This window comes from Grammomys surdaster, unplaced genomic scaffold, assembly GCF_004785775.1.
Source record: "Grammomys surdaster isolate TR1022 unplaced genomic scaffold, NIH_TR_1.0 164, whole genome shotgun sequence".
Taxonomy (NCBI): Eukaryota; Metazoa; Chordata; class Mammalia; order Rodentia; family Muridae; genus Grammomys; species Grammomys surdaster.
Window position 1 is genome coordinate 3,015,549 of NW_021604612.1, and position 26,710 is coordinate 3,042,258.

Here is a 26,710-nt window from a genome sequence, read left to right on the forward strand (position 1 = left end):
CCTCTCCAGCCAACTGAACCATTCTCTAGGACATGATTCTGCTTACCAGATTACACTCATTGTAAAAATCAATCCACGGGGAGGAAGGAATAGGTTGTCCTTTATCTTAGCCTGGTGTCCTTGTTCAGAAAACAAAGAGGATACAGCAGTGTCTGCAGACTTTTTCTGTAAATTTTCAAATAGTAAATATTCGCGGCTTTGTGAGCCATATGGTGTCTGTCACAAATGCTCAGCTGTCAGAGTGCTGAAGTGGCAGCCTAGACAGTACATGAAGGACTGGACTGGTCTGGTCTGTCTGTTGGATGTCACAGCTGATTTCCTGTACTGTGGTAGCCCTCCCCTAGCTCTGTGACTCTCCACCACACTGCACTGTGCTGCTTTGTACCCTGTGCCTTACACAGTTGTCCTTCCGAAGTACTCTTGCCTTTGTCCCCTTAAATACATGACACTTTGTTCAGTTTTTCTTGACATGATACTGGTTCTTTCAAGCTTAGAATACAATCACACTTTGTGCATTTGTTCTGAGAAATGTGTCACTGAAAGTGTTGTAATTGTGAAGGCATCATAGGTTGTACTTGCACTAACTCAAGCTGTTTGATTGTTGACCAAAATGTCATTAAGTGGAATATTATATTGGTGTTTTTCCTATAAAGTGGAAGGAAATGTAGAAAATGATTATATGGACATTATAGTGTTAGACAAATTGTCAAAATGCTCGGGCTAGCTAGGCCACCAAACCTTTAATCCGCACTCAAGAAGTAGGTGATCTCTGAGTTCGAGTCCAGCCTAGTCTGCAAATAAGTTCCAAGACGGCCAGAGGTACACAAAAATAAAAAACAAACAACAACAAAAACAAAATGCTTGAGCCAAAAGATGGCTTAACAGATACAGGTGCTTGCTGTCATGTCTGACAACCTTTTTTTTTTTTTTTTTTGGTCTTTCGAGACAGGGTTTCTCTGTGTAGCCCTGGCTGTCCTGGAACTCACTCTGTAGACCAGGCTGGCCTTGAACTCAGAAATTTGCCTGCCTCTACCTCCCAAGTGCTGGGATTAAAGGTGTGCGCCACCACCGCCCGGCTCGACAACCTCTTTTTAATCATTTAAAAGATTAAAATTTTAAAAATGTATTGATATGTATGAATATTTTGTTGACTTGTATGTCTATACTCCACAAAGGTGCCTGGCGCCAGAAGATGTTGGGTCCTCTAGAACTAGTTACAGATGATGATTAACTGCTATGTGCATGCTGGGAATTTGGATGTGGGTTCTCTGATGAATTCTGTCTCCAGGATATATGTAGTGGAAGAAAACCAACTCCTGCAAGTTGTCCTCTGACCTTCTTACCAGGGCATGGCAAATGCATTCCCACACATATGCATGCACGCACGGGCAAGAACACACACACACAAACGCACACACACACACTGAACAAATATACTAAAAAAATGTAAAATATTGGGCTGGAGAGATGGCTCAGCAGCTAAGAGCACTGACTGTTCTTCAAGAGGTCCTGAGTTCAATTCCCAGCAGCCACATGGTGGCTCACAACCATCTGTAATGGGATCTGATGCCCTCTTCTGGTGTATTTGAAGATAGCTACAGTGTACTCACAAATAACAAATAAATAAATCTTTTTTTTTTTTTTAAATGTATGTAAAGTATCAATGGCCTGTATTGTTTGGAGTAACCTGTCCATTTATTTCTATGTGCGTTGGTGTTTTCCCTGCATGTGTGTCTGTGCGAGGGTGCCAGATTCATTGGAACTAGAGTGATAGACAGTTGTGAGCTGCCGTGTGGATGCTGGAAATTGAACCACAGTCGGCTGGAAGAATAGCCAGTGCTCTTAACCACTGAGCCAACTCTCCAGCTTGCTCTCCCCCGACCCCGTCAATTCTTAAAGGGGAAAACCCCACTGTGGTCTTGGGAACTCTTTTAGCACCTGAAAACCCCGCTGTGGTCAGTGAACCCAGTAGCCCCTCACTGCACTACTGACCACTGTGCTGTTCAGCAGGCGTGTAACTTTTGTTTTTAAGGCCAGAATGTTCTGTTTTTCACCCTAGTATGTTCTTGATGAAGCAGTAGAGACTCCTTCATTGTCTCAGTCCCTGCACACATGTTTTAATGTTCCCACAAGCACCTGTGCATATGACAGTGTCATTTGCTTGTCTCAGCAGAGCCTGGTGCAGCTGTGTGAGACACTAGCTGGAGCTGACATTGCCTGTTCTCTTGGGGAGGGTGCCATTTTCACCTGTGTGAAATGTGGCAGACAGACAGACTACAGTAAGGAAGACATAAGTACTGTCAGTCATTCAAAGCAAAATAAGCCTTGCTAATGGTAAAATTTGAGCTTTCAAATAGAAATTAGAGATTTGGGGAATTCTCATTTGCCATGAGCTTTAGGAATGATAGTTAACAGATAGCAGTCTTCAAATGTTGTAAAAGAAAAACCGAAAACTTTTAGAAGACCTGTATGAATTTACTGCACCAGCAGCTTACATGTTGCTTGCGTCCTGTTACAGAACCTCTGATGGAGAAAAAGATCACCCAGAGTACAAGTAGATCACTTGGTTCAGATGTAATATATTCCTGCCATATTGTTATTCTCCAGACAAGTTTTCAAAATCTCACCGTTTAGAAAGTTACTCTAGTCTAGTATAGTGGCTCATGTCTACAATCCTAGAGGCTGAGGCAGGAGGATCATTATTTTCAAGGCTAGCTTGGAGTAAATAGTGAGGCCCTGTCTCAAAAAATCCAAACAAAACAAACAAACAAAATAACATTACCCCATGAACATTAGAGAAAGCCATCCCTCAGTTATATGAAAAGGCTTTAACCAGCTCTCCTGCAGCCGCGTGCCTGAGTTATGGCTAGGTCTCCCCATAGAGTTCAAGCCGGGCAACATGTGCCAGTAGGTGGAGTGTAGAAGCCCGTAGAGCATCCAGCTGTGCTCTGAGACAGAAGACGTTTACAGAGAAGGCTCTTACCCGTTTTGGGTTGTTTCCCATTAAGGTGTTATGTTAACATACAGTAATTTCATTGTAAGTAAATTAATGAATATTTTAAACTTCTCAATTTCTTGCTTGTTTGCTGTTTTGTTTTGATGATAGCATGTAGTCTATGCTGGTCCTGAGCTTCTGTCTCCACCTTCTAAGTGCTCTGATTACAGGTTAGATAATCAAGTTACTACATTTCTAATACAGTAAATATCAGAAACTACAGCTCACACTAATAAAAGCCTAACTTAGGAGTCCTCCGTTTTAGGAGTATAAATGGTCATACAACCAAAAAGTGTGAGACAGGCTGGCTTAAGGCAGCGTATCTGCAGAGCTGGACTAGGGGTGCTGAGTTTTTGACGGACAAGAACGTTTTCACTATCCTGCTGCAGACACATTACTCAATAGTCTGTCTCAGCCTGGCAGGATGCTTTAGGGTTAGACACACGTACTGGTAAAGCAGCTCAAAATGGATCTTCACTGCCCCTCTTCCAGCATGGCTCTTACAGTCTCAGGACACACATCGATGTCTGGATATCAGAGGGCTCCTGGAGCTTCTTGTTAAAGGAGAGGCCTGGTGAGGTTTAGAGAACCCATGCTTTTCATACTGACTCTCACCTGTTAGAGCTCAGCACCTGACATGCATCAGCACATCTACAGCCAAGTTTCCTAGTCTCTGTGAAAGCAGTTGGCTGGCCTGATTTTGATATGTTTCAGTGCGTGTCTTTAGTTTCTTGTTGCATTTCGTAAGAATATGTGTATTTCAGAAAACAGTACAGTTTTGTGTTGAATGTGTATTCAGAGCCTTTGGGAACACAAAGAGCCTGAGGCACATCACATTTCTGGAGATGCTTTAACATTCCCAAGGACAGGAATAAGCTGTGGGGTAAGGTTGCTGGGCAGAATTTCCTACAATTCCCCAAATACACACCCATTTTATTGACATAGCTACCCACCTTTCCTCCTTCCTTCTGCCTGCCTGCCTGACTCATTCATTAACCTTTTAAATAATAACAGTGTGCCTCAAAAAAGCTTGAATACTGTCTTAGTTAGGGTTTTATTGCTGTGAACAGACACCATGACCAAGGCAACTTTTATAAGGACAACATTTAATTGGGGCTGGCTTACAGGTTCAGAGGTTCAGTCCATTATCATCAAGGCAGGAAGCATGGCAGTGTCCATACAGACATGCTGCCAGAGAAGGATCTGAGAGTTCTGCATCTTGATTTGAAGGCAGCCAGGAGGGACTCTCTTCCAGACTACTAGCTAGGAGGAGGATCTCAAAGCTTACCCTCACAGTGACACTCTTCCTCCAGCAAGGCCACACCCACCCCAGCAAGTAATAGTGCCATTCTCTGGGCCAAGCTTATTCAGCCCACCACAGATAGAAAAGGCAAGTCGTCTCCACAAACCACCATCAAGGGGAAAGCCTGAGGAGGGAGAGCTCTTCATTCATCTCTAGTTGGGGAAAAAAACAACTGAAATTGCTTTTCAAAATACTTCCTACAGGCCGGGCGGTGGTGGCGCACGCCTTTAATCCCAGCACTTGGGAGGCAGAGGCAGGCGGATTTCTGAGTTCGAGAGTTCGAGGCTAGCCTGGTCTACAGAGTGAGTTCCAGGACAGCCAGGGCTATACACAGAGAAACCCTGTCTCGAAAAACAAAAAAAAAAAAAAAGAAAAAGAAAAAAAATACTTCCTACAAATATCATGTAAGCAGCTGCCTAATCTCATTTCCAACAGATTCAAGACAAGTGGAAATCATGCTAACATAGTTTTCCTTTTTCTTTTTGTTCTTTTTTTAAAGATTAATTTTATTTATATGAATACACTGTAGCTGTCTTCAGACACACAAGAAGAGGGCATCAAATCCCATCACAGATGGTTATGAGCCACCCTGTGGTTGCTGGGAATTGAACTCAGGACCTCTAGAAGAGCAGTCAGTGCTCTTAACCACTGAGCCATCTCTCTAGCCTGCTAACATAGTTTTCAAACACAGTGTCCATGGCAAAACTTGAGGACATAGGAATTCAAATCTATTCCTGACATGGGTGCACAGTGGTGTACTGTCTGGAGGCAGTTGGTAGAGTCGGTCACATTGCACGGTGGGTGGTTCATTCCCTCGGTCACTCACTGGAGCTTGACTCACCCACAGTGTACACAAATTTGTATTAGTCTTTAATACAGAATAGTCTGTTCTAGCAGAGTTTTCATAACATATTTATTTTACGTGTGAGTGTTTTGTCTGCTTGTACATATGTGTGCCACATGTGGGTCTGGCCCCCACAGAGGTCAGAAGAGGGTATCGGATCTCCTGGAACTGCTGCTGCCCTCTGCCTGCTGGGAACCCAACACAGATCCTCTGAAAGAGCTTTTAACTGCTGAGCCATTTCTCCATCAGCTGGAGTAGTTTTTTTTTGGGGGGGGGGGGGGCAATTCTGGGTTTTGTTCATAAGAGATGGGGGTGGGGAGAAAAACCAAGTATGTGCAATGTCCTGAGTTCAGTCTCCCAACGAGAAAAAAGCAAGAACTAGCAATAATAGAATTAGGCTCTTTTTGTTTTAAATGTTACTGTGTATCAGGCCGTGTGCCTGCTGTGGTGCATGTGTGTGGGTGTGTAGGTCAGAGGACAACTTGCAGGAGTGGGTTCTCCTTCTATTTTAGGGAACGTAAGGTTTGAACTCATACCATCAGGCTTGGCTGCAAACACCAATGTCGTCTTCTCAGAACAGAAGAAAGAATTTTTAGTATTGAAAATCAAACATGCAAAACCTGGGAGTCTATAATAAAATTCTGTTTTGTATTTTAACTGTTTCCCCAGGGTTTGTTGTTGTTACTTTGTTTTTGGTTTGTCTTACCTTGTTTTTATTGTTGTTGTTTTCTTGGCACATTTTCTATTTTAAAGATTTACTTAAACAAAGCCTAGATTTTGGGATGTTAACAAATACTGTCTAATCTGGCATCCCTGTGGAGCACAGCTCAGGAGACAAGGGCAGGAAGGGAGGTTTAAATATTTTTGAACAGCCAAGTGTGCACATGTGGAAGTCAGGCAGAGTCCTGCAGTCTACTGAGTTCCAGAACATCCAGGGATACACGGACTTCCTCCCAAAAACAAAGACGTTATCTTTGAGACGTTTTCTAGCCCAAGCTATCATTGGCCTCTCTGGCTGGCTAAAGGCGACCGTAGCCTTCTGAGCTTTCTGCTTGTACTTCCAAGTGCTGGATCACAGGCAGGAGCCACCTCACCTAGTTTAAATAAGGTATTTCCAAAAACAGGACAAAATAAAAAAAAATTTTGATTGGTTTAAGTCGAAAGTTCCAGTTAGACATTCATTAACTGGCAATTTCTAATTGGGTAATATACTACCTAGTTTTGATTACAGTTAGAGCCATCTCAGCCTTGTGAACTTTCGACCACGTTTTATTTGTTTTACATACACCCATAAGTACTAGATACATTTGTAATACCTACCGCTCAGAAACTGACTGCAGAGCTGGCCAGGTGGCTCAGCAGATGAAAGCACTGGCTGCCGAGAAATAGAAGGTGGAGTCCCCTGAGGATGTCACACGCCTGTGCATGCACATACGCACAAAGGTAAATAAATACGATGAGAATTCCTAAAAGTAAGCTGTGGACCTCAATGACGTTTTCTTAGTATATCAGTAAAAGTAAGAGTGGGGACATGGTAGTGAGAGGGTCTCGTGTGTATCCAAGGATGGCCGGGATCTCCTGGTCCCCTGTACACGCACAGTGCTGCCATTAGAGGACATAGAAGATCCTGCTCTGTACCCACCCTGTCCCCTTCACTGGGTGAGTACAGTCAGCACACAGGAAAGGTTAAGTGTCTCCCATCACTTTCAAACTGTGTTTTTGAAAGTGATATACACACAGAACTCAGAGGACAGTTGTCAGGAATTCATTTTCTTCTGCTACCTTCCTCACTGAGCCACATGCTCACTGAGCCGCCATCTTGCTAGACCATAAAAATTAAAAGATGGCTTCATCCTTTTTCCTCCAGTTGCCATTCTGCCCTCCTTCCTTAACGACAAAAGCCAACTATCGCCGTTTTTCTTAATTTGAGTTTTTTACCGGTTCCCATTTGATACCCCCATTCTGTTAAGATACTTTTTGCCAGCCAGGCCGTGGTGGCCACACCTTTAAACCCAGCCCCTAGGAGGCAGAGGCAGGTAGATCTCTTAAGTTCGAGGTCAGCCTGAAATACAGAGCAAATTCCAGGACAACCAGGGCTGCACAAGGAAACCCTGTCTGGGGAGGAAGTTCTGAGGGGGTGTGCAGGGGAGATGGTCTTTGCAGAGGTCACTATTCCGTGTGAAGCAGACAGCATTTAGTAAAACTGTGCTGATTTCTGTATGTGATATACTTGTCTACCCAGTGACAGACAGCTCTCATAGTGTCACAGATGGAAAGGATGACAGGTAAAGAGGTTAGTGAGCCAGAGAGCGAGACCCTGGATTAAAACTCAGCACCAGCTGACCCTGTGGCCACATGACATACCTGCCATCCATCCTTGATCCTTCTCTTTCTTCATTTTGATTTTCCTCCCTGATGTTTAACTCTGGAGGGTTCCCAGTCACCCATCTTTGGCCTCTTTCCACTGTTGTGTTAAGACACTCAGTCACTCACACGTATGATCACACTTATCACAAGGAAGCCAATAAGCTTCCAGCACAGAGCAGCTGCTGGGCTCTGATGCTCCATTCCTCACTGCTGTGTGTTCAAAACTGACTCTTCCTCCTTTGTTTCTCTCTGCTTTTTTTCCCTGACTGGCACAAACTCATCTCAAGTTTCTCATGTAATTCCTTGGTCTGTATCTTAGGTGTGTCACTCACCAGTTTTTATAGAAACCTCCTCCAGCCCGTTCTTAGATGGGGCCTGCCTCCCCCACCCCTCACAAGAACTACAAGGTCTCTTCTTGTCTTTCTCTGTGCAGCACTTCACAACTACTTTCACTTAGGTTGGGGGTGGGGCAGAGCGGGAGAGGGAGAAGCTAACTCATTTTAGAAAATGCACTAAGGCAGGGACCAAGGAACCAATTATTTCCATATTCCCAAGAGGCCTTCAAATACCTGGTACATAAGCCCCATTAAATATTAGGGATATTAAATGCTGGGGATATAGTTCAGTGATGGCGCACTTGTTTCTTTTCTTTCTTTAAAGATTTATTTATTTTATGTACATGTATACACTGTAGCTGTCTTCAGACACACCAGAAGAGGGCATTGGATCACATTACAGATGGTTGTGAGCCACCGTGTGGTTGCTGGGAATTGAACTCAGGACCTCTGGAAGAGCAGTCAGTGCTCTTAACCACTGAGCCATCTCTCCAGCGCCAGCACACTTGTTTCAAATATCCAAGGTATACTGAATTCAATCCCCATCTTATTGTGTACGAATTTAATCTCAGCACTTGGGAGGTGGAGGCAGGAGGATCTCTGAGTCTGAAGCCAGCTTCTTCTACAAGAATGATTTCCCAAGCAGCCAGAGCCACACAGAGAGTCTGTCTGTCTCAAACAAACACCAAAATTTTCTGAATTAAAAATATACTAGGCTCCTGTTTATGGGGAATTGCTTCATTGACTTTTTTTTTTTTTATTTCCAGTCTTTTTGGTTCTATCCTAGGTCTCTGGGCTATCTAGCAGTGGGTTCCTAGCCCTCAAGATACTGTCACATGTGGGCTTCTACTGGTGGCATGAGTCTCTAGTTAGACCATACAGTTTTTGGTCACTTCCACAAGTTCTGTGTCCCTTTAACACCAGCACATCTTAGGTAGAAGGTTTTGTGGCTGGGCTGGTGTCCCAGTCTCTCCACTATAAGTCTTGCCTAGTTATAGAAGACATCCGGTTCAGGCTCCATAGCACCCCATCACACAGAGTCTTGGCTAGGATCACACTCGTGCATTCTGGGAGATTCCGTTGCACTATAGATGTCTAGTTCGTCCCAGAGATGCACCCCAATTCCAGCTGTCTCTCTTAGCATTTTCTTCCCCCATCCTCCCCTCCATCCCCCAAGGAGACGGCTATCCTATGTCCTGACTTATGTGTCTACTCACTTATAAGTGGTATCAGCTATAAAGTGAAGGAGAACCATGCACACTACATTCCATAGGCCTGAAGAAGCTAAGACAAGGAGGCCTCAAGAAGGGATGGGTGAATTTCCTTTCTGGGGAGAGGATTTTTTGTCATCAAAGAGGCTTCATCCAGCAACTGTTAAAAACAGATGCAGAGGCCCACAGCGAAACATCAGGTGGATCTCAGGGCATCCGTCCTCTGGAAGAAAGAGGGGGAGGAAGGATCGTAGGAGTCAAGGGTCAAGGGTCAAGGATACCACAAGAAAACACACAGAACCAACTAACTTAAGCTCATAGGGGCTTACAGAGACTGAACTGACAACCAAGGAGCCTACATGGGCCTGACTTAGGCCCTCTGCATATGTTATGGCTGTGTAGCTTGATCATCTTGTGGGACCTCTCACAGTGCGAGCAGGGGGCTGCCTCTGACTCTTTTGCTTGCTTTTGATATCCATGGAGGCCTACTCTGTGCTGGAAAGGAACAGGAATGGGTTGGGAGGGGAAACTGCACACGGGATGTGATGTATGTGAGAGAATAAGTAAAATAATAAATAAAATAAAGTAAAATAAAGATACTTGTTTTGCCAAGGACTAGGTAGTGTGAATTGTGAGTTCCTGCAGATGCTTGAGAAGAAGATGTTGAGAGTTGAGTGTGGGAGCTAAGGCCTTAGCAGTGGGACTGGAGGTGGAGGTGTGGTATTGCAGGGCTGCCATTCCTCCAGGTCCAGGCCAGAAGAGACACGGCCCAGGAAGACAGCAGTTTCTTTAGACAACCGAGTATAAAAACTAGCTAAAAAATAAAAACTAGTTTTAGACCCTCCTGACCACGTCCAGATGGAGATAGTCAAGTCGACGTTAGGGAACAAAGGAGTGGGCGAGAGAGAGAGGTGCGGTCTTTACCTCACCATGAAGTCGGGCCAGTGATGCCAATCATTGTCAGCTCATGCATGTTTAAGCACTGAAGTATGTTTTCACTAGGATAGGTTTAAGTTGGTAGTGGATGTTACAGGCGTATATAAAATCTGATTGTGTGAGTGTGTGTGTGTGCGTGTGTGTGTGTGTGTGTGTGTGTGTGTGTGACGGGGTGACTTTTTGCACTATATTTACATCTTAGGAAGTTAGCTCACTGTGGAACTGTCCTTTGTTAATCTAGAATGTTATTTTACTGATGCAAATCTCATTTCTTACAGGCAGGGACTGTGAGTTCCTCGAGAATCTGCTACCTGTGATTTAATGTCTGTCCTTTTATTTCTCTAGGGCGTATTCCCTGGTGGATTCCAGTCAAGTGTCGACATTTCTGATATCCATTCTTCTTATAGTCTATGGTAGTTTCAGGTAAGACATTCTTCATGGGCTGTGTTCAGTTGCAGATAGAGGAAGCATTGCTCTGTGGAGAGAAATGGGTTTATCAGGACTTGAGTTTGAGAGAGTGATTCTAATATTTGTTCTTTGGCTGATTGCTGTTAACATGTCTTAGCTTTGCTTATGACTTTAGCATATTAATGCAAATGTATAAAAACCGATTAAAAATAGGTCTGCAGGTAGTGCCTCGGCTGAGGAGCAGAGTCACTGGGGAGGTTGTGAGGAGTGCTGACTGACGGCGGTCTGCTCTCACAGGGTCACACAGTTAAACAGAGAGATGGGTCAAAACCCCAAACAACGAAGTAAGTGCTTGCTGCAAAATGAAGGGTAAATAGTGAATGTAGTTTTTCCCTCTAACTCTCAATCAAAGTAGTCACTGGCCTTGAATAGACAGGGAAGGATAAAGTAAACCAGCATACAGCTGTGCTCCTGAAAGACCTTTCCACAAATTGTAGTTTTACAGAAATCAACTTTTCTTACCACAAAAGCATTGACATAGGTTAACCCATACAAATTACTGATAAGAGACTTTTTGACTGTTAGAAGCCATTTCATGTGACTCACCTGTCACCAGAATTGAGTGTGATAACATTACCAAGTCTCCGCTGCTACCCTTGGGAATGAGAATGGATCCTGAGAGTGCATGCCTGTCCTAGCACTGGTTTGTGTGATGAGAAAGAAACTATAAAGAAGCCAGGCAGATGTCCCTCTTCAGATGACCGCAGTTGAAGGAGCTGTAGTGGCTGGTTGTATGACTCGGGTCATTGTGTGACTAACACAGTGAAGACGAAGGCTGCAAGCTGGAAAGATGGCTCAGCAGCCAAAAGCACATCATGCTCTTGCACCTAGGCACCCATTGTCAAGGGCTCTTCTGGCACATGTCATGCACTCTTCAAAGACACTACAGATACAACACACAAAATTTAAAAATTAAAGTGAAGGCTACTTGGGAAATTTTAAGTTAAGAACTTAGAAACAGCATGAATGATAAATGTGTCAGCAAAAGGAATTTGAACTATGTAATATGTCTGGACGTTAGTAATAAGTATTTTTAAATCATAAACTTACAGCCTTTTATCCCAATCATTGTAGAAAAAGATGTATTGCTATAATATGTACACTGATTAAAATTTAAATTTCAATCACAAAGATGCCTATAGCAAGCCCAAGGTTCTTCTGGGTTAGCTGTTTGGTTTGGTTTGGTTTGGTTTGGTTTGGTTGTTGTGTCAGCATCAGCTAGAGTCCTCTGGGAAAGAAGGAACCTCTCTCAGGAGAATCCTCCATCAGATGGTCTGTAGGCAAGACTGTAAGGGCATACTCCTGGTTACTGATTGGTGGGGGAGGGTCCGGCCTTCTAGGACAGTGCCAGCCTGAGAGGTGAGCAGGTGGTCTGGTGGTCTTGGGCTGTATAAGAAAAGAGCATAAGCAAGCCAGGAGGCGCTGAGCCCGGAGGCGGTGCTTCCCTTTGGCTGTGCTTCAGAACGGGCACCCTGACTTCCCTCGGTAAGGGGCTGTGAGCAGGAGGAAGGGGCCACACAAACCCTTCCCTTCCCTGAGTTACTTTTCCTTGTGGGGTTTTTTTCAACAAAGTAAAATAGGACACAATTGTTATTTATTTTGAAACAGAGTCTCTCTACCCGAGAGCTACCCTGGAACTCACAGGCTGGCTTCAAATTCATGGAGATCCTCCTGCCTCTGCTTCCTGAATACTGGAATTAAAGACATGTTTCACCATGCCTAATTTAGGACACAATTCATAACCACTTCCAAGAAATTAGAACAATTAGAACCTTAATATTTTATCTTTTTTCCCCGACAGATACATTTTTAAAAGATTTGTAATTTTAAAAAAAAAACCATTTTTTGAGTTACAGCTCACACTACTTTCCTTCTGTTGCACACGCACCCCGTTACTCTCTGTAGTCATCCAGTTAGGGTTCAGTCATTTAATATTTTTTGTGCTACTTATACTCTGATTTTGTCAGATGTGAGTTGTTAACATTTTAGTTTTTTTTCTCTGATTGAACTCTTTTATTAAGTTGAACATTCAGGACCAGCAGATAAAAGCCCTGTTGCACCAGCCTTGAAATCCAGTCAGATCCCTGGAACACGTGTAAAAGTGGGGAGACCCGGCTACGCAGAGTTGTCCTCTGACCTCACAAGCACAGTGGTACCTGCCCATGTAGGCATCATTCGCGCAGGCAGTCCGCCCCAACACCTCCTCGCACCTATCTATCTTTATATCCGTTTCTCCCCCAAAATAAACTTGTTTTAAAGATAAACATTTAAAAGTTGAAATACTTAACTAGAATATATGAACTGTTTCTCTCTACCACATGCTGCCATATTGTTTCCAGAAAGTTTCACCAGTTTAGGATTACACAGATTTTAACACTCTATTAAAGAGAGTAACATAGAGTTATCATATTGGTGGACCTTCTGGTCCACAGTGAGGAGACTGGAGCCCAGCAGGTTACCAGCACTCACACGGCTATAGAGCTTGTTGCAGCAGAGCTTGGATCGGAATGGTTAAGCTGCTGGTCCCTGTGTGTAATGTCTTTACACATGAAGACATTTTCTGTAGCAACAAATCATGATGCCTCTGGTTACACTCTGAGTTGGCTAAGTGGGTAAACATTTCTTTCTCTTCTGTTTTCTGGGTAAAATGTGTTACTAATTTATTTACTAGAACTCAGCTTTGAAGCTGTCTAAATCTGGGCTTTTCTCTGTGCTGAGATTTTCTTGTTCTAGCTTGATTGAAATTTCTTTCTTTAAAAGTTTGGAAGGAGCTGGAGAGATGGCTCAGCAGTTATGATCTCTTGCAGAGGTCCTGAGTTCAATTCCCAACAGTCACATGGTGGCTCACAACAGCCTGTAATGGGATCTGATGCCCTCTTCTGGCACACCAGTGTACTCGCAGATAGAGCATCATCTAGGACACATAAATACTTTCAATTTTTTTAATGAAAAATATATAATGTAAAACATACATTTAAACTCCTCAAGTGCACAGGGCAGGGACAGACTTTCTTGGGCACCTTCCATTTGCCATTGTTCTGTTACAGCTGTACTGTTACTAGGGTGTGGGGTGGTGCCAGTGGTTTTTTACTGCATTTCTCTGACTAGATGTGCCTGCTCTGACACCCCAGCCATGGGCTCTTACGATGTGATCTGTCATTGACTGCTTTCGTTGCCTCGTTGTTAATGGTATCAGTGTTCTAACCTGTTGTGTATCTCATTCCTTCCTACTGCTGAATAGCTTTTCTGGCTGTCTAGGCTGCTGCTGTTTTGGCAGCTGTGAATCCTTGTGTACAAGTTTTGATATGACCATATGTTTTCATCCTCACGAATAGTAGAAATACTAGATGACATGATAATTCTTCGACTAAACATTTAAAGAAATGCCACAAACTGGTTTCCAAGGCGTAAAGAAGATGCCAGACTTTCATGGTGCCACATAGCAAACATGGTCTCGAGGTGTCTCTGTTGTGTGCTGACATATTCCTCTGGGTCTGGAATGAGAAATAGTACAGCAGGATCATATTGCAGTGTTAGTCTTCATTTTTGAAGAGCCTGCATTCTGATTTTTATAGTATTTGGACTATTGTACATTCCCACCAGCTGGGTGCACATAGTGTTTCCCTGTTCCCTCCCGTACCCTCAAGAGCATTTGAGTTCATGTGTGCTGTTGGTTTCTTGATGGAGCCACTCTGGACTGAGACACAGTCTCAGCATTACCTCAATTCCCTGCTGTGTGGTTGTCATTGTCAGCGTCAGCATCACACCGACCTTCCTCTCTTGTTCTAGTAGGTGTAGACCTGCAGGTGATGTCTCATTATGACTTTGATTGGCATTTTCTTAGTGACTTATGGTGTCCAGCTTCTTTTCCTGTGTCTGTCCGTTTAGAGTCTTTGATGATGTGTCTGTTGAGAATCCCCGTCCTGCTCCCAACCCCAGCACTGAGGGTCATGTCCAGGGCCACAAGCATCCCGCACTTAATCCAAGTCCCTCTGTCCCCATTTTTATGTTCTTAGTGTTGAATTTGAGTCCTGCACGTGCTATGAAGATGCCTTTATCAGATAAGTGCTTAGAAAACATTTCTTCCTTCAGGCCTCTGGAAGGAAGGAAATTTTTTTTTACTTTCTATATATTTATAGTTGTATATTTCCTGATGAACTGACCATTGTAAAATGTTTCTCTATATCTGTGGCACACTGTTTCTTCAGAAAACCTCTATCTCCAAAAATACTTACACTATAATCCATAACAGTAGCAAAATGACAGTCATGAAGGAGCAGTGAGATAATGTTAGGGTTGGGTCACCACAGCATGAGGAGCTGTATTAAAGGTGACAGCCTTACGAAGGGCCTCTGCCTTCTTAAAATTTCCGTGTTAGTTAATATCTTACCGAATCTGATGTTAGGATACCCATTCAAAGTCTTTTTATTTTTCAGTTTTAGAGAATTTCTTAATTATATCTCAGAGTGAAGCTCCAGTGGCAGCTTTAGACAGGGGTGTCAAGCTTGCGTGTGGATGTGGGGGTGCAGTGTAGACAGGGGTGTCAGGCATGCGAGTGGATGTGGGGGTGCAGTGTAGACGGGGGTGTCAGGCTTGCGTGTGGATGTGGGGGTGCAGTGTAGGCAGGAGTCTCAGGCATGCGAGTGGATGTGGGGGTGCAGTGTAGACAGGGGTGTCAGGCTTGCGTGTGGATGTGGGGGTGCAGTGTAGATAGCGGTGTCAGGCTTCCATGTGGATGTGGGGGTGCAGTGTAGACGGGGGTGTCACGCTTGCGTGTGGATGTGGGAGGTACATATATGATCTTCATTTCACAGCTCTCCTCCTTGAGGCATCAAATGTGACTCACAGCAACCTTCAGTATAAACATTGAGGGAAACAATTCAGTCACGATTGAGGATACACAGCCAGCAGCCAGGCCTGTGGTCCAGATGACTGATGGACTCAGTACCCGAGGCCGTCTTGCCATTTGGCTGTTGATCCTCCATTATTCCTGACCTGAGCTCTTAGACGTGGTGCCGATCCAGGCATGTACTGTTGCCGACACATCCTGTCAGACCTAATGAAGCCTCAGGCAGGCCTGTGCTCTCCTCTCCTTGTCCACAGCACAGAGTGCAGGGTCTGCAGAGGAGGTCTAGGCCTTTGCTCAGGAAATCCTTTGAATCTGAAGAGTGACGTGTTTGCCGAGAGCTCTGTTCATGGGCTGGGGACGGAGTTAAGTTTAGAACACTTGACTTGCCAGCCATGTAGGAAACCCTGATTTTGAGGGTTTATTTTAGTAAATATTAAGTTATTCACTTTTGGCCTACATATGTGATGCCTGTGCATGTTTGTGTGGGTGTACATAGCAGTGGATTCCTCTTCAATAGCCTTCCAAACATTGCTTTGTGAAGTGACGGCCTCACTGAACCTGACGTTCACCGGATCAGACAGGCTGACTGGCAGTGAGCACTATGGACCCTCCTGTCCTGTCTGCAGCCCAGGGCTCTGCATTGTCCTGCTGCATCTGACCTGGACCCTGGGCCTCAGGCTTATATGGTTTGCTGACTGAGGTGTCTTCCCAACCTTAGTTGAATAAACATTCTATTCCTTTCTTAGGAATTCTTACTTTATAAAAAGAAGAAATCCGTTTTTTTTTTTTTTGGTTTTGTTTTTTTTCGAGACAGGGTTTCTCTGTGTAGCCCTGGCTGTCCTGGAACTCACTCTGTAGACCAGGCTGACCTCTAAGTCAGAAATCTGCCTGCCTCTGCCTCCCAAGTGCTGGGATTAAAGGCGTGCGCCACCACTGCCAAGCTAAAAGAAGAAATCCTAAATAAAGCCTTACTAAAACGTTAAGTGTGTTAAACTACTTCCCGCTATAGTGTCATGATGATGTGTTGTCTTTGACACTAGTTAGTTGGCTGTGATTCTGCCCAGCTCAGCATAAAGCCATGGTGTCATGTAAAAGGTTGCTGACTTGATAACCTGTCTGTAGTAAGGCAGTATATATGCCAGAGATATACTCGTCTAAACCAGAGATCAGACGGAAGGGGAAGCTGCAGTAACTGATTTTACGAGGTACTCTGAAAGCCATCCTTAGCACACTAGGGCGTGAGAGACACTGACATGCTGGTAGTCCTACTTTAAAGGTGTCTCCGTGCATAAGGCCTCTTGCTATGAAAGCAGAAGGATCTGAGTTCACATCTCCAGCACACATGTAGAACTGCGTGTGGCTATGGGTAAGCCCAGGGTTAGGTGGTGGAAGTAGGCAGAATCAGCCAGCTTAGCCCAGTCTGGTCCGGTAGCAGACCCTGTCTCAAAAACTGCCTCCACAAACGCTTACATGGGTTCGTGTTCCTGCATACAACCCAACACACACACATCCACAGAGGGAGAAGGCGAACAAATACATATTAAATTATTTATTCATAGAGAATAAAGAGTCTAAGGTCTCCTCCTCATCATGATGACGATGCGTGTTTTGTACTGTGATCACCCCTCAGTTACTCTTCCTTGTTCAGGAGGTTGGGAAAGGTCAAACAGCTACTAGGAGACAGTGACTCAGCAGCTCTGAGCTGCCTAGCAAGACAGTAGAGGAGAGCTTTATTTCTAAAGATCTAAGGTCAGCAGGACTCCTCTCCTTGGCGTGGATGAAGGCCATGTAGATGGCGCCTTCTCTCCTGACGGCACAGATGCCTGGGAGGTCCATCTGTCTCCCTTCCCCTTGCCCACACCTGCTTGTTCGTCTCAGTTATCTCCTTCAGCACCATTTTAAGGCAGGTGTGGTGGTACCCACCTTCAGTCCAAGCCTTTTGGGGCAGAGGCAGGTGTATCTGCGAGTTCAACACCAGCTTGCTAATCCACATTGAAGGCTGCACAGTGCGACCCTAAGAGAAGTAGAAAAAAGAACTATCTTACCTATAATACCTTTTTAAAAACTGTCTGCAAATACGCTTATATCTTCAGGTCCCATCTTGTGGGATACAGTGCAGTGCAACATAGGTAGAGAGTGATATCACTGTCCAAAGCACAGCGGACTCAGTGATCGTGCAGAGGGACGGGACAGGATAATGAGTAAGCACATGGAGAGTTAGGTGTCCCCTGCCTACAGGATGACTCTGGAAAGCCAAAGACATCTTGGCTTTTTCCTACCCAGAAAAAAGCAAAGAAATCATCTTGATTGTACCACATGCCAGCCCAGCGCCTGAGCAGTGTGAGTATAGTTAAGGTTAGCTATTGTAACTGAGCACGAGGAGATGGAGGCAGGAGGGTCGGAAGTTGAAGAAAATGTTCGATTACATAGTAAGACCAGCCCTGTCTCACACGGTCCTCCTCCTCTCCCCAAAAGAAACAAAAAACCCAGTTCTCTCCTGTCATTATTTTGACACTCTGAATATTTCCAGCTACTCAATCAGAAGACTGCCCTCTTATGTGCACTGGTGATGAGTCTCTTGGCCAAGGACAGGGTTTCTGTGCTGTAAGCCCAGGCTATTGTCAGACTTGCCATTTCCTGTGTCTTGAATGCTGACTGTGTGCATTGCTAATTGTATATTCATTCATCTCTTAAAGCTTGACCGACTGCTACTTCTGTTGAGTCATAGTTGGTATCAAGTAGAAATCAAAGCATTCGTTTGGGTCTTTTTTTGAACACAGGATCTCGTCATATAACCCTGGCTGGTTCAGACTTGTGATGCAAACTTGCCTCACAATTCCCGGCTCTTGCCTCAGCTTCCTGGCTGCTGGAATTTTGGACACGTGCTTCCACCATGTCCAATTCCTTCTCTCTGTTGAGCATTTTTCACTTTCTTCTTGTTTATATATTTGTATGTGAGTAATTTTGTTTGTGGCAAATGTGGAGAACATGTTGGTGGAGTTGATTCTCCCTCTCATATTTATGTGGCTCTTGATGTGCTGAGTTTTCTCATTGCTGGTCCTTTAAACTCTGATTTCAGTAACCCAGATGTGCTCTTTGTTAAGCAGATGGCCAGGGCGCGGTTTGAGTGGAGTGTGTGGTAATAATGTTTGGTGTATGGGCACCGTGTCGTGTTGTAGAGCAGTAACAAGAAGATTATGGTGGTGAGACAGCGCTGGGGTCGTGAGGGTGGTCTCCTGTGCAGACGGAGCAGACGCTGAAAGGGCTAACGAGACACTGGACTATCTGTAGAGTTAATAAGCTACCAGGTAAGTTCACACTCGTCCTGCTGCCCTAAGACAGAAGTCCTTCCACAAAGGCAGTATTTAAACAGCTGAAGTCTGCTGTCAGCTGTGCAAGTGTACTGGGCTGTGACTGGATCCCAACCCAGATCCAGTGATGGAACTCTGTAAAGCTGGAAGACAGAACACTTCCCACCTGGAACAAAAATACAGCCCTCTACTTCACTTACATAGACTTCCTGTGTTGTATAGTGCTAAACCCCAATGATCAAACAAGGCTTGATGTTCAGCAAGACTGAGGCAAATAGAAGCTCACAGTAGTTACATAAGACCTCCCAGCATCAGGAGGCAGAGGCAGGCAGATCTCTGTGAGTTCAAGGCCAGCCTGGTGTATACAGAGGAACCCTGTCTTGTGGGGCATGGGAGAGTGACCGACTCCATAGCACCTCAGCTGCTGCCTTTGACACCATCTCTGCAGCAGTGCTGGCAGCAAGACGAAATGTGCTTGCTTTGCTTGGCCAGTTTATTTGAAAATAATTCTTTAAAAACTGTGCGTGTGTGTTTGTGTGTGTGTGTGTGTGTATACGTGTATGCGCACATATGCGCACATGCGTCCATCCGTCTGTCCGTCCATCTAGCAGAGTAGAGAAAACCACGTCAGATCCCCTGTAGTGTAGTTACAGTTGTTCTCAGCCACCACACACACCACAGCAGACACTGGAAACTGAACTCTGGCCGGGCGGTGGTGGTGCACGCCTTTAATCCCAGCACTTGGGAGGTAGAGGCAGGCGGATTTCTGAGTTCGAGGCCAGCCTGGTCTACAGAGTGAGTTCCAGGGCTATGCAGAGAAACCCTATCTCGAAAAAAACAAAATCAAAAAAAGAAAGAGAGAGAGAGAGAGAGAGAGAGAGAGAAAGCAACTCTGCAAGAGTGTCAGCTGCTGAGTCATTGCTTTGAGGGCAAAGGCGTGGGGTGAGGGGGTACGGGGTGGGGAGTATCCCAGACACAGCCCTGGCTGTCTTGGAACTCAGAGATCCAACTGCCTCCGAGTCCTGAGTGCTGGGGCTAAAGACGTGTGCTAAAAGTAGAGTTTTGAATAACCCTCAGCTCAGAATGAATTTGAATTGGAAGAGTTAAATGCTGGCGGGCCCTGACCTCAGCACCAGCCTCTTTTCCTCCACCTTCTGAGAGAGGCTGTGTGTGTCATCCATGCCTCTAGTAAGACCAAAAGACAGCTGGCAGCTTTCCAGCCCAGAGTCAGTTGCCAGAGGTGGGGTAGATAGAAGCTAGCCCAGGCAGAGATGTGAGTAAGGTTCTTGTCAAGTTTCCCAGCTGCCACAGGGTCAGAGAGGCAGTGGCGACGCACAGATGTACCTGTTGATATTTTGTTCATAAGTGGGTCTGAAAACTCAGATTAGTGCGTGTTTTCTAATGCACACCCACAGGGAAGCGCCAGTCTCTGTGTTCCATTGTGTAACACGCTCCTGAACTCTGCAGCCAGTCCAGACCTGCACCGTCAAATGGTGAGCTCTCTCGTGAGACTGACGCACAGAGAAAGGACAGAGGGACGGGTCATACGCTAAAAACTGCCACACTTGTCATTGCAGAGAAGTTACTTTTAAACTTGAATGCAGGCTTTTTGGTCTCTAGATGTTTTGTTGCTTAATATGCTTAATTGGACGTGAGAAGTGACCGTTTGTCCGGGAGGCAGCCAAGACAAACCCTGCTGAGAGGCTTCCTCTGGAAGATCTAAAAGTAAATACACAACCCAAGTGCATGCAAGCAGAGCAGGCGCACGGCAAACACTCACTAGCCTGGATTTGTTTAGTACTGTTATTCATCTCTCTCTTCTCGTGCGTGTGTGTGTGTGTGTGTACACGTGTACAAGGTGCAGGGACCAGTTCTCTTACTCCACCACACAGGATCCAGGAATTAGATTTAGATAACTAGGACTTGCAGCCCGCTCACCTGCTAAGTCGTCTCTCTGGCCCTAAGTGCTCGTCATATAATAAAAGATCTTCAGATTCCATGAAAGAAAAAATTGGTACACAGAGAGGAAAACAGAGCCCACAAATACAGCTTAAGGTAGCAGTGTCCTTCATTCTGTCATGGAGCAAGGCAAGCAGAACAAACGAATGTCAGAACAGTGGACGTGACCCACGTCCTCGTGGGCTTATGTTGTGTGTGCGCCTGCATGGATAGGCTAGAGGACCTGTCTTCCTCAGTCTGTCTCCACTGAGCCTTGAGATCATCAGCTGACCTAGATTCTGTGACACACGCTCCCTTACCCTCAGTACTGAGGTGCAGATGTCTGCCATCGTACCCGGCTTCGACATGGTCTCTTGGGATCCAAACTCACAGTTGCATAGCAGTCTTGACTGAGCAATCCCAGCAAGCCCCACTTAAACACTACTCTATCCATCCAGTGTGCCGTTTGTGAAATGCCTCAACAACACAACATGGTTTTTATTTAATATAAAGATATTTGCTAATATTGCACATTTCAGAAGACATGAAACAGGTTGGAACATATAACACATGACTTGTACTCTGTTAGCTCTGGCTACCATACCAAAATACATTGTAGCCTAGGTGGCTTAGACAACAGAAATTTACCTTCTCAAGAGTTCTGAGCCGGGCGATGGTTGTGCATGCCTTTAATCCCAGCACTTGGGAGGCAGAGGCAGGCGGATTTCTGAGTTCGAGGCCAGCCTGGTCTACAGAGTGAGTTCCAGGACAGCCAGGGCTACACAGAGAAACCCTGTCTCGAAAAAAAAAAAAAAAAAAAGAGTTCTGGAGGCTGGAACTGGAAAAGCAGATGTATGGCTGGACTGTTTGCTGGAGCACCTGACCCTATTAGTATCACCGCTCAGTACATGAGACTCCCAAGCCCTGTCCATCCCAACTCTAGACTGTTACCTAACTTCTGATTTCTGCTGTTTGTTTTTCTGTACAAGTTCTCTCTCACCAGTCAAATGATTTGCAGGTGTTTTCTTCCGTCTCATGAGCGGCCATTGTTTGTTTGTTTGCTTGTCTGTGATCGTGTTGTTTGAAGCACAGGTGTTGTCACCTGCTTTGTGCTGTTGTTTTGAGAGGGTCCTCCCTGCACCCTCTCTAGAAGCTGTCACGTGGGTATGAAAGTTGCAAAGGGTGCTTGTTCTTTACCCAGCATTCTCTGCGCGGATTTTAATCATAAGAAAGTGATTGAGACTGGCAGGTTGAACTGCACTGGATGCTCTCGTTACAGTCGGAAAGCTCTGGGACTGAAGGGCCGGAGACTGTGTCACAGTTTAGAAGAGGCCGTCCTGTCCCTCCCTCCCAGGAACAGCACTCTGCAGCCCTGTCTCAGGGCTGGCATCGCCGCTTCTCTCTTAAGCAGAACTGAAACTTACCTGTTAATTCTTTCCCACAGGTCTCTTAATATGGACTTTGAAAACCAGGACAAGGAGAAAGATAGCAACAGCTCTTCTGGCTCCTTCAACGGCAACAGCACCAATAACAGTAAGGCGTGTTACACCCGTCATTTCTTCCCTGTGCTGCGTGATAGTCACAACCCCCACGCCATCTCCATGTGCTCACCTCAGCTGACCTCTCTGTACCTCCAGTCACTCACTTAATGGCTTGTATTTACTAGAACAATTCAATCTGATCTGTATGCTTCCATATGCTAAATGTTTCTGTTTTAGATCTAAAGTCACTGATGGCTTAGGTGTAAGGAGCTTGAGCCTGACGCTTGCTACTGAGGTCACTCCTCACCTGTGACATACAGGTAGTGTCCGTCGCTTGTGACTCTGTTAGCTGTTCTGTGAGGTTGCTGATTCTGTACTGATGACAGTTTGATTCTGTAACTGAGAGCACATTTGAGTGCTTTAAGAGATAAGTGGTAGGAGTGTCTCCTGATTCAAAAATCCCACAAGAAGACAAACCCTTTTTTAAATAGGGATGAGTCTGTAAACAAATTGTCATTTATCCGTACAGTAGAATATTATTTCATATTTCATAATGAAGTACTTGGGCCACGTAGATTGCCTAGACAGAAAAGTGCTTGTCCTGCAAGCATGGAACGCAAGCGTGCAGTGCTCTGCTCAGGTCCTCGGCACCCATGCAGTAACCTAGGCGTAGTGGCGGTGGAGGGGGGGGCAGTCAGGGATGAAAGCCCTCCCTTCTGTCTCTCTCTCTCTCTCTCTCTCTCTCTCTCTCTCTCTCTCTCTGGTTTGTTGGAAAGAGACCACAGAATGCAGTCTCCTTGTACTTAGTTCCTGTATACTTCATAACCAAATTGCACTTGCCTAGTTAAATAGGGAAGTGAACGCGACAAAGACAGTAAAGTGAGACTCCCTTAAATAGAAAGAATCAGAGGCAGGTGGGTCTCTCTGAGTTTGAGGCCAGCCTTGTCTACAGAGGGAGTTTCAGGCCAGTCAGCACTGCACAGAGAGACTGTTTAAAGAATGTCTTTCCGTAAGTGATAAGATCTTTGTGGGAAATACTGGTTTTCAGATTGATGTATTACATAAGTTATCTTCTCTTAGTACTTTAAGCCAAGTCACACACTTGTCACTTTATTTCTAAAGTCCTGTATTGTGCAGCGTATTTGCAAATGATACAAGTAAGACAGGTTATAGTCTGAGGCACACTGCATCACAAAAGAAAGAGAAAGATGTGGTGTGTCTAACTGAAGTCTCACGGAAGGAGGGACCTGCTAATGTATCTCAGTTTTATTTCTCGTAGTTTATCAGGGTCACACAAGGGTCAGACACCTCTTACATCATTTCCTTAAGTCTGCCTCCTTTGTCAGACTATGCACTCTTCCCATAGTGCACTGAGACCCAGATATCCAGAGTTTATACAGTGCATTCAGTGCAGTTGTCTTTGATGTAGTCTGACCGCACCTGTAGAGCCCCGGTCATTTCAGGCTGAAGAATGTGTTGGAAATGGGCACAGGGGCTTTCTTTTATTTATTTTTTTGTTTGTTTGTTTTTGTTTTTTGAAACAATGTTTCTCTGTGTATCCCTGCCTGTCCTGAAACTCACTTTGTAGATCAGAGTGGCCTTGAATTTACAGATCTGCCTCTCTGCCTCTGACTAAAGCCATGGGCCACCATCACCACCCAGCCAGGTCACACTTTCAAAAATCTTAGAGTTAATGTCCAGAAAGCAGGTGGGAGCCAGAGCGGCTGTGTGAGCACTAGAGACCGGGGTCCTCAGCCGTCCCTGTCACACGGGAGCTGGGGGAAGGCTCTCGGAAGATTGGTGCTAAGTTGGTGCTAAGATGTCGGCAAGAGGATTTTGAATTAATTAAAGGAGAAAGTGACCAAATGGAGGTTTGTAAATGGCCACAGTTGTCTTCTTCCAAAATACCTGAGAGTCGAGGAGTTTGTGGGGAGCAAACAAACATGTAAGTGAAGGAGTGGTGAAGGCCATGTGACCTACAGCACACATCAAAGCTTACAACTGTGCTCTGCCCGATAGCCAAAGGGTGCAAGAGCTTCCCGAGAGTACAGCACTCGGCTCATTGGAAATCAGGAAAGCAAGCTGAACAGTCTGAAACAGCACTTGCACAGCCACCAGGATGGAAAGAGTGTTGACAAACATGGACACAGTCAGCATTATCTGCTAATAAGTTCCACTGCTCTTGGACCCAGCAGTGTGGCTCTGGGGTGGACGCTCACAGGCACACATCACTGGACGGCTGTAGATGAGAACATGCCGGTGTTGGGGTTAAAGCGTGAGGTGGGAACAGATGAAAGCAACAAGAACTGTTCTGGGAGAAACAGGAAAGCAGATGTGCCCGTGACTGAGGACCCCGCTGCCCTCTCCGAGTGCACGGCCTGGGAAACTAGGGCACTCGGGCAGTTAGGCCTTTCCACACATGCACCTGTAGATACAGGCATGTGTGTGACAGACTTTAGTGGGGAGGCAGCTTTGAAGACGGCCTCTGCCTCCTGGAGGACAGGGAACACAGCCATGATGACTGGCCCAGAAGCAGGTAAGAGGAAGAGAAAGAAATGGCGGTCCAGCTCCTAGAGGCAGCCTTCCATGACCCCTGCGCTTGCTGCCCTCCATTTCTTCTGTTGTGTGCTCCTAGTGTCCAGGCATACATTCTCCTTGAAGAACACAAGAGCTGCCACTGCTGCTGTGGTTGGGACTGGATGAAACTGGGAGGAAGTGTCACCCCATGACACAAAGATAGATGGCTGCCATCTCAGTATGTGGAAAACTAAAGAAGGAAAATTGCGACTTTGGAACAGCTTCCTGACTAGCCTTGGCTACAAAGTGATATTCTGTCTCAAAATAGTAATAATGATATTATTGGACTGGAGAGATAGCTCAGCAGTCAGGAGCACTGGCTGCATCATCCGAGGTCCTAAGTCCAGTTCTGAGCATCCACATGATGGCTACCAGACATCTGTAGATCCAGAACAGAGCCCCTAACGGTAGAGGAGCTGCTGCCCTCTTCTGGTCTCTGAGAGCACGGTATGAATGTGTTGGAGAGTCATAAATGCAGGCGCGCACACACACACACACACACACCCCCCACACACACACCTTACTTCTTTCCTTCAGACGGGGTCTCTCTGTGTAGCCTTGACTGGTCTAGAACTCTGGAATTCACTATGTAGACCAGTCTAGCCTAAACACATTGAAAGCCACCCACCTGCCTTTGTTCTCCCCAGTACTGAGACTAAGTACTGAGACATAGCGAGACTATGTGTTCCTCCATGCACAGCCCAGTTCTTCATTTAATTAGATAAAGAAAAAAAAAAAAACCCACATACAATCCATTGCCTGACTGTAGTCCTTACCGGGCCTCCAGGGACACACCTGCTGACCTGATGGCCGGCAATCAAGTGAAGAAAGACAGCCACACAAGGGAAGAGGATCTAGACAGGGTAAAATGAGTTCTCTGAGGAGAAACTGTAGCCCCACCCTTAAAGCTTGTCCAGGTTACTATATAGCGTGGAAGAGAGAGGCAGGGGTGTTGTGTACAGATGAAGAAGCAGGTGGGGTCTGTGGTGCACAGCTGGCTCAGGGAGGCGGTTTTGGCTGATGTCAGTCAGTGTGGGGTGATCAGTTGGAGAGCAGTCTTCACACCCTAAATAGTCCTTCAAGAAGAACTTTGTCTACTCGTGGGCTCCCACGGAAGGCTTTGCCATTTCATAGAGCCTCAGCAGGAATTATCCCATGGGTTTAAAGCACTGGGATCTTTAACATGGCCGGCTCAAGTCAAAAACAACTTGTGATCAGAACTTTTTCCACTCCTCAACTGGACACTTTAAAGCCTTGAAGTATGGTAATTAGTGAATCTACACATCTTTTAATTGCCCCATTTAGACTGCAAAGGCCATAAAAACTAGAAATTTCTCATAATCTCTCCTGTTCTTCGTCTGTGATTAAATATTTAATAAATATTTAATCAAAAGATACAGTAGTATAACATGTCAGTTTACGCTGAGAACATCAGTGTCATTTGCCTGTGGCTGCGCTCCCTGACAATGGCGTGAGCAGGGCTTGGTGGCTCAGTTGAGAGGAGAAGTAAAGAGGCACAGAGTTAGGTCATGCTTGTGAGTTGGAGGCCTGCCTGAGCTAGATGAGGCTGATTTCCACAGCAAGCACACAATTAAAACGATGTTATTGTATATAAGTTCAAATTCCACAATTATGCCTTTTCCTTAGGTTGACTGTGTAAGGCTGTGTAAGCCTTTGAGATTATGGTTGTTATGTGTAAATGTCTTGTTTTACTTTGCTTTTAAATCACTGGAGTTGGGTCAGAGTGTCTACTTGGCTAGTCCCTCCCTTGTAGAACTATTGCCTCTGGTGCCCAGAAGTCCAGTGGCAGGCAGCAGCTGAATGAGCTTCACACGCCCAGTGAAACTGATTTCAGAAGAGAAACTGTATTTTATATCTCACTGTTCCTTATATCCATTTGTGTTATAGTTAAAACTAAGATAAAACAAGTTTATATATATATATATATATATATATATATATATATATAGTTATAGCTAAGATAAAACAAGTTTATTACAAATACATCTTGCAGGCTTGCTAATGTAATCTTTGTTCTAACGGCATCTTAATTTTTGTGTTCATATTTTGGTTGGGGAGACAGGATTTTGTGTAG

General features: G+C 45.1%; 1 protein-coding gene across 2 annotated transcripts in view; it reads left to right on the plus strand.

The window, feature by feature from the left end:
* Positions 1-26,710, plus strand: part of Sppl3 (signal peptide peptidase like 3) — an 85,002-nt gene that overhangs the window by 38,735 nt on the left and 19,557 nt on the right. Inside the window, exons 1-3 of one of the 2 annotated variants that reach the window (XM_028765464.1) lie at positions 6,536-6,585; positions 10,337-10,414; positions 22,002-22,090. In XM_028765464.1, the coding sequence (XP_028621297.1) occupies positions 6,551-6,585; positions 10,337-10,414; positions 22,002-22,090 (202 nt within the window). In that variant the 5' untranslated portion in view covers positions 6,536-6,550. Of the gene's footprint in view, positions 1-6,535; positions 6,586-10,336; positions 10,415-22,001; positions 22,091-26,710 lie in introns of those variants that run through there. The other variant, XM_028765465.1, reaches the window with a different exon arrangement.